Source organism: Pteropus vampyrus, unplaced genomic scaffold, assembly GCF_000151845.1.
Source record: "Pteropus vampyrus isolate Shadow unplaced genomic scaffold, Pvam_2.0 Scaffold47, whole genome shotgun sequence".
NCBI classification, from domain to species: domain Eukaryota; kingdom Metazoa; phylum Chordata; class Mammalia; order Chiroptera; family Pteropodidae; genus Pteropus; species Pteropus vampyrus.
Genome location: NW_011888828.1, coordinates 1,730,286 through 1,738,782, shown reverse-complemented (window position 1 = coordinate 1,738,782; position 8,497 = coordinate 1,730,286). Strand labels below are relative to the sequence as shown.

The following is an 8,497-nucleotide window of genomic DNA, read 5'->3' as shown; positions in this document are numbered from 1 at the left end:
TTTATTGAGATATAATTCACATACCACAAAATTCACCCATTTAAAGTGTACAGTTCATTGGTTTTTAGTATATCATAAAGTTGTGTAACCATCACCACCGTCTAATTTTAGAACATTTTCATCACCCCGGGCTCTGGCAACCACTACTCTATTTTTAGTCCTTATAAATTTGGCTCTTCTGGACATTTCATGTAAACGAAATGTGTGGTCTTTTGTGATTGGCTTCTTTCAGTTAGCATAATCTTTTCAAGTTTCATCCATATCATAGCATATCATATCAGTCTTTCATTCCTTTTTTTATTGCCAGATAATATACCATTATATGGACATACCACATTCATTTAACTGTTTTATCACTTGGTGGACATTTAAGTCATTTCCATATTTTGCACTCAAAGCTTATACCCAGGGGTCTAAATAGAATTGGATTTTATCTGGCACTCCTCCATGCTCATCAGAGAAGGAAAGTAGCAGGAAGATTTCGTAAAACTACGAGCATGGATCAGAACAGAAAATGGCAGATGTGCTTTATGTGCTGCATTAAGGACACAGTTCAGATGGCATTTTTAAGATGGCCTTAGCTCTGTGTCAAAACTTGAAAGAAATTAGAGTTGTCAGAATGGTCACAGAGGACATCAGATATTTTCCTGCTGCAAACTGAACAAAATTCCATCGTGAGAAATTAAATTGAAAACAATCAGAAAACAGATGCATACCTCTGTATGGCATCCTGCTGTATGCGACTCGACACTCTTGATGCGTTTTCCTCTGCTATAGCTCAGATGTTAAGAAGCCAAACTAGGTTCTGGCGATGTACCGGGATGGTTAGAGGCTGGAGCTCCAGGACAGCGCCCAGAAGCTCTGTCTGTGTTCAGAGTGAAAGCCGTCGAGGCCTGCCCCTCACTGGAACGCCAGCTCAGCTCAGCAGCCTTTGTTTTTCACTGACTAGCACTTTGTAGGTGTTCAGTTAACGTGTGTTGGCACAAATGAGCGAAAGTTCTTATTTTTATACATCCAGGGATAAACAGGGCAGTTCTTATCAAATAAGCTTATTAAGCACAAAAATACACATAGTTTCAAGGAGGCTTTAGAGAGATCGCTAGAAAAGGTATGTAAATAGGTCAGTAACGGGAGCTACAGCTGCACAGGGGACGTTCTCAAACCTTTAAGTTCAGTTGCATGAGTATGAAGTTTCCCCTCCCCTCTGTGCTATACGTACAACCCCGGGACTTACTCAGTTTGTAACTGGAAGTTTGTACCTTTTGACCCGCTTCCTTCATTTCAACCCCCACCCTCCCCACCACCTCTGGAACCACCAGTCCTAATCTGTTCTATGAGTTCTTTTTTTCTCGTAATCGAGATTGCACATATAAGTGAGAGCGTAACAATATTTGTTTTCTCTGTCTGACTCATTTCACTTAGCATAATGCCCTCAAGGTCTGTCCATGTTGTTGCACATGGCAGGATTTCCTTTTGTTTTTAATAGCTGAATAATATTCCATATATAGTTTTTTATATACCACATTTTCTTTATCCATCAATGGACACATAAGGTTGTTTCCGTTTCTTGGCTATTATAAATAATGCTGCCGTGAACGCGGGGGTGAAGAAATCTTTTTGAGTTAGTGTTTTCGTTTTCTTTGGATCAATACCCAGACGTGGAATTGCTGGATCATATAGTAGTTCTATTTTTAAGTTTTTGAGGAACCGCCATAGTTTTCCATAGTGGCTGCACCAGTTTACGATCTCACCAACGGTGCACAAGGGTTCCCTTTTCTCCACGTCCTTACAAACGTTTTCTATCCATATGAAGTAAATGCTGATGGAGGACAGAGGAGCTCTTTTCACTGGAGGGTTAGCCAGCCATATTGAGCTTTTCAGATGTCGGGGATTGTCACTGGCCTTTCTCCACGCTTCTTTAGAGGTGCTTCCTGAGATTGCAACTAGAAATTCTATGCCATCGGAACAGCTCGGCTCACTTCTCCTTGCCACTTATCACAGATTACCTCAAACAGATAACACTGTGGCAGCGGTTGGTCTCGTTGTTTGCTAAGCTGTTAAAAGATTTATTTGGCTATAACACAAATCAAGTTTAAATCATGCTAAAAAAAAAAAAATGATGGATTTATGTTAGGGATACAAGCTGGAAGAAAACATACTTACCTGTATGAGATAAAGAAGCTGGTTTCATACCTCCGTCTGTTTCTAAGCTTCTGGTCTTTCCACCAAGCAACACTGCCTCTTGGGAAGCGTTACATGAGCACCTGTAAAACACCCAGCACAGAGCCTAACCCAGAGCCACAGAGATTTACTTTATTAAAGCACTCTGTAAAGGACATTGTTTAATATTTGATCTTTTATAAAAGAATATTAAATAGGAGAAATGGTCAAACAATACACTCATTTTATTTGATCTTATTTCTATATTAGGGTGAAAGAGTATTAATATCCATAAAGTCATATGCATTGTGGTTGGTTCTGCTCTCTTAAATGAATCCTAAGGTTAAGATCCCAGTTTGTTTTTCAGAATGACAAAAAAATTCATCCATCTGATGAAATAAACTAGAACGCCAGCAAATAATTCTCATTTTTTTTATACTAAGGGCTCACTTTGGTCCTTTTTGTTTACGTGCGTTGCCCATTGGTATCTGACTGTTGCATTTTTCCTGCTCCACTGAATTGGATTAAATGGCTTACTCTCTTCCGCTGAAAACAAGAGTGTTTGTGTGGTTCATCTTCTGTCTGAATTCTTGCTGGCCCAGGGTTTCCTAGCAATCACTGGGGTCAGTGGAGCGGCTGTCCCTCTGCTGCCCATAGGTATCTGCTCTCAGGAAGAACGTAGGAAAACACAAGAAATTAAGGTTGTATTTTTCTTTTTAAACCTCTTCATTTGGTCCTTTCTTTTTTCGTTCGTCTTGACCTTTATGAAGTGAGAATTCCTAGCAGATGAGAAACCACAGCGGGTCTGATTGAGACTCTGCGGTTCCTCTGCTTTTGTCGCAGTTTTGTGATCGTCCGGCACCTGGATTATCCTCCCAGTCAGTCTTTCTCTGCTCTAGGCCTCCTGTCACACTGCTGCCGACAATGTCATCTTACACAGAACTATCCGTCATTTCCCTGGTCACTGTGCTAGCTGGGTTCCCTGTTATTTACAGGATCAGGTACAAGTGCCTACGCTTGGCGTACAAGTTCCTTCGTCACCTGGCTGCAGCTTCTCCAGCCTCAGAGGTCTCACCCCTCTCTCCTCTCCTCTCCTCTGGCCTCATAAACGTCTCATCATTGCCTGGAACGTGGCCTCCCTTTTATTTTACAAACCATCTCACCTCCATGAGCTTTTACTCCCTTCGAACTCTAATTATCCTTCTCATTCCATCCTTTGAGACCCAGTTCAGATGCCGCCGCCTCTGGCGCCTGTCTGGGTTCCCGGACGAGTCTGTGCTCTAGTCCCCATGGCACTTGGTTCAAACCCCTGCTTTAAACATTTAGTGTTTCATGTTGTCCCCTCCCCTGCTCTTCCATGAGCCTCGGTAGGGCAGGGCCTGTTTCTTTTTCATTTTTATAATGTCACCATCAACTTAGCGTTTAGTACTTTGAGGGCCCCCAGAGTTTTTAATAGATAGATGAGTCAGTGGGCATCTAAGTTGAGATCCCCAAATAGCACATCTGCCCCTTGTAACATCTGAGATTTGCATAACTTCACCTTTTCATCACACCAACCAGTTTGACCTTCAGTAGATTTACTACCAGGGCAGGTGGTATTATTCTTATTTTAGAAATCATAGAATGGACTTAGAGTTTAAGTTACTCGGTGGAGGTTGAGAGTAGAGCCAGAATTGGCAGCCCCACCTTAGTATGCTTTAAACATTTCCCCATCTACAGTAAGTGTTGTAATGATTTTCACATCTGTTGACTTAGTAATTCATGTTGCAGGAAAGATAAATGCAAATAAAATGCATTTTTTATAATGGCAGAAAGGCTCAAAAGTGGGAATAGGATTTGATAAATTTGAGTATATCAGCATAGCAGAATATTAAGTTGTTCTTCCAAGATATAATTTTGATATTTATGTAGAGATGTCTGACACGTGAATAGTAGAGTACAAGCTAGACTGTATACTCTGTTCATAACCCTAAAACATATAGTAGGATGTGTTATGTAAGTACAGTTGTGTTTAGGCTCATGGAAAAGCAAGAAATTTTATTTTTATCGTTTTCTTATGTGCTGTTTTAGAGCCAGGCCATTGAGATTTGGGGAGTGTTTCAGTGCTTTATTTGGGCAAAACAGAATCTTTGAAATTGTCTCAGAATCTGGCATATAGAGTCACTATAGCAATAAGCTTATCTCAGAGAGTTAAAAGGACTTCAATTATTGTTTTGGGGATCATTGTAAAATAATGTTTATTGTTTAAAATGAAATTATAAGGCAGTATAGGAAACCTCGTAAAGATGGTTGTGTGTGTATGTGTTGCAACATGGTACCATATTGAATCGTATAAAAGAGTCCGATTACAAGAAATTATGCTGTAATTTTAAAAACACAGAGGATATCAGAGAAATGAAAAATTAGCCCCAAGATCACAGTCACACTCAGCAAAGGTAACCAGAGTGAATATTTTGTCACGTCCTTTAGTATTTTTTTCTGAGCGTGTGTGATGAACGGGGTCCTCACCCTGCCAGTGTCACGTTACCGGATTGTGTAAAGGAGAGATTATTTCTGGGTGTTCGGTGTGATATTTGATACATATCAGACCAGGAGTTCCTAACCTTTTAATATTGGCATAGCCTTCGCTTTGGAAATGGTGATGTCAGGCCCTTGTGCCTGCCTGCCCGGGACAGGTGTTGGGCAAGGACTGCAGTCCGGGGCCTGCACGGAGCCCGGCGCCTGCCTGGTTGGGTAGAGGGCACCCCAAGTTGCTTTCCTGCTCCTTGTCTCCGGAGGTGCTGATTCTGTCAATTAACTGTGGCAGTCTAGAAGGGAAGCTGTCAAATCAGTACAGGGAGAGGAACAAGGAAAGTTTTTTTCCATCGCAGAGGAGAAATGGAAAGAGTCGGATTCGTCATGAACCAATAAGTTGCAAAAGTCTGATCTAGGATTCAGAGGTGGAAGATAGAGAACAGGGAAAGGTTAAAGACCTCTGTCGCTGTTCTGTTTTCCTGATGATTTTACATAATTAGTTAAGTGAAAGAAAACAGTTTCTGGGTGTAATAGCTGAGAATTGCTTCGAATCTGTGTGTAATCATAATGTATTTAATAACATTTCTTTGTATGACAAAAGTTCTTTGATCTTATATAAAAATGATAAGCTGTCAGACTCTGGAAAGTTATTACTGTATGTTAGATAAATACACGCCATTACCTAATTTCCTCCTGCTGTTTACCTCTGAATACCATTTCTAAAAGCAAGAAAATGGCCTAAATTTTTAAAAATGTTTTCTGTTCATTGGAGACACAAATGAGAATGATTCAGTGGAATGGGAACTTGGAGAGAGGAGAGAGAGGGTTGGTGAGTGGAAAAAAGGAAGAGAGCATGGTAAAGCTTAGCAATAATGCCAGGAGGTGTGGGGTGGGCGTTTTTCTTCCCTCTTCTGTATTTTACAGGCGGTAGAATCTTCCCCCACCATCTTTCCCTGTTTGCCTTTCTACAGTCTCTGCTTTCTTGGCTACTAGGAGAATACAGTTTCCTGGTCCTTCTTTAAACTCAGTGTTTGCCTCTCTTGCCTCCCAGGAGAATTGACTCACTCATTTGATAATAGAATAAATGATCTTTAAAAGGAAGAAATGATAATCTCAGCTATTTACGAAGTTACAAGACACGAATCTTTTTGACGTCTTTCAAACCTTCATTATGTTAGACTATTCTAGAAATTTTGGTTAGAACACTTAAAGATGCCCTATAAATAGCACCTCTTTTCCCGGCCTTGTTCTGAACTAGTAGATCTATAAGAATCAGCAGTCAGAGAACTGAAATGCCACTTTATATTACCGACAAGCCACCTTCTTCTGTATCAGCCGAGGGAAGAGAGGCAGGGTTGCTAACTCCGTAACTCCTGGGGTTTAGCATGGGGTGGTCTCCCGGAAGGAAGTTTGAACCAAGGACAGACATCCTTACCCACGGTATCAAGTAAAAGAAACCAGCTCTTCTGAAAGTCCCCACCCCTGCCACCCCAGCCTTTAGCGCAAGATTGTTGTCTATTGCCCGCTAGTAGACAGCTCCCTCTGCCTTAAGGGGAGAGGAAGGCTTGGTGCAAGAGGACAGAAGTATTTAGGGAAAGAGAATCCTTTCCCTATAACATTTCTCGGTTTTGTACTCCAGGCCCATTGGGCTCACCTGTTTTTAAGTCTCTTGCTCCCCCTTCTCTGACACGGAGAACCTCAGACTGCCAGCAGCTGTGCTCCCATCTTCCTGAGCCTCTTCCTCCTGTCAGGAGGACCAAACCCCCCGTTTCTTTGTTGGTCCCCCTCAGATGGCTGGGGCACACTGATGAGCTTGCCCCTAGAAAGCTCTGAGATGGATTATAATAATTCATTAATAATCTTCTCCAAAACCACACTCTACCTAAGGTTGAAAGTTCACGTTCTCGTCTGTTTCCCATTCCAGATTCTTTTCAAGTATGATATACAGTACAGCTTATCAGAGCTTTTGCAATGGGATCAAATCACAGAGTCAAGATGCTCCAAGAAAAAATGCCACCTGTGTGAGGATGCCCCATCCTAGACATGCACAGTGTAGCAAATAGGAAGGAGAATTCTAAAACCAGACCACCTGGGTAAAAATCGATTCTGAATGACCTTGGCCAAATTACCTAACTTCCTTGTTTCTTCGTTTATCTGTAAAATAGGTGATAAAGCACTACCTCATAGGATTGCTGTAACTATTGAATACATTAATAGATGTAAAGTGTTTTGAACTATTACCTGGCACATAAGTAAAATATATTCCTCACTTTAAAAAAGTTTTCAATGTAAACCTTTTCCTATTACAAAGCTCTTAGAGAATTTTAAAATTCAGAGGTTCAGTCCTTTTTGGCAAGACATGAAAGTTCCAAGTGATAGTCCCATGTCAAATTATTTCGTCCTGTGAGTTAACATTCAAAGAATTTGAAGTCCTCCACAACTCCTTATTTATTTATTCATTCATTCATTCATTCATTCATTCATTCATTTATTTTATTTATTTATTTTTTTTGTCTTAGCCAGAGAGGTTCTCCATGCTTGTGTGCAGCTGTGGAAACTTCAGCAGCTGTAGCCTGGGCTCGCTCTCACTAGAATGTGCATTGACTTCCCCAGGGTTTCAGAAGTTATCGTAGTTTAATACCAAGTCTCTCTTGAGCCTCACTTGGGTCTAGGATCTTAGTAAGACACACAAAAAGATCAAATTATCAACCTTTCATCCACTGAATTTGGAAAACATGCCCCCATGCCAGCCCTCAAGGCACTATTTCTAAGCAAAATTGTTCCCAGCATTTCCTATAGGGTGGAGGACAGAGAGAGAGCATCACCTTCGTCTCAGCTTCAGTTCATGCCATTCGTTCTAAGATCTTGGCATTTGAACTCGCTGGGGAGAGACTGCCTGTTAGGACGCTAATTTGGGATGTTTGCAGTTGGGGAGGAGCCACCTGTCCATGGCACCTCCTCTCTCAGGAGGGAGCACCTGAGAAGCTGTGGTCTTCCTCGAGTTAGAACTTTGTAGTGGCGGCAGCCCAGTCTCTGGGTGTGCCTTTCTTTGCCTTTTGGCTGGACCCCTTGTCTCTGGCACCCCATGCTGAGTGGTGTCGACCTCTGTTCAGGGATGGAGCGTCTGCCGCGGCTGTGAGCAGAGACATGGAGATCTGTGCACACTGTTTTCCATCGCCTCTTACCGCGGACTTACTGAGGCTTCTGGAACTTAATACTTAGGGAAGGCTTTTCCGTTTTTGCCCCACTTATTTCAAGTGGAACATTGTTCTCGGCAGATTCCTGAAGGGGAGCTGCTGTTGACACTGTGGAAGCTTAGGGCCTAGTGGGGATAGAGCTTGGCTGTGAGCCGCTCCCCGTCTCCTCCAGGTCGTGAGTGTGCCCCTTCTCTCTCTGCAGTCTCGGGTTATGCCTCCAGGATGTGCTTGTCATCCCTGTCCCCCTCTTCCTTTCAGGGAGGCTCATTTGAGTTTCTTTCTGTTGAATCAGCTCCTTTTGTTGGTCTCTTTCTTTCTCTGACACTTGTAAGCTGCTACTGATTGCTGGAATTGGTACATTCTTTTTCTTTTTTCTTTACTTTGTGGCCAAGACATGCCCTGATCTCCCTGGCCCTCCCCTCACAGCCTGCCCAGATCTGATCTAACCCTTGGTCCAGCCGTCTCAGCATTTGAAGCTGCAGGGCAGGTCCTCAATTGCTTTTACTATGGGTTCTGTACATAGCTTTAGAAGTGTGTTTCTCCATAGTTCCTAGAACTGAATCCTGGTTTTTCCTGGGGGAGCAATTACAGTCTGCTGAGACCTTCCCTGTCTTCTTATTAGGTTT

The 8,497-nt window shown here is 42.2% G+C and overlaps 1 protein-coding gene across 1 annotated transcript in view; it reads left to right on the top strand.

Annotated features, from left to right (window-relative positions):
* Positions 1 to 8,497, top strand: part of TMEM131L (transmembrane 131 like) — a 146,251-nt gene that overhangs the window by 82,781 nt on the left and 54,973 nt on the right. The window contains exon 10 of the mRNA XM_023530164.1: positions 3,004 to 3,038. Coding sequence (XP_023385932.1) covers positions 3,004 to 3,038 — 35 coding nt within the window. The remainder of the gene's footprint in view (positions 1 to 3,003; positions 3,039 to 8,497) is intronic.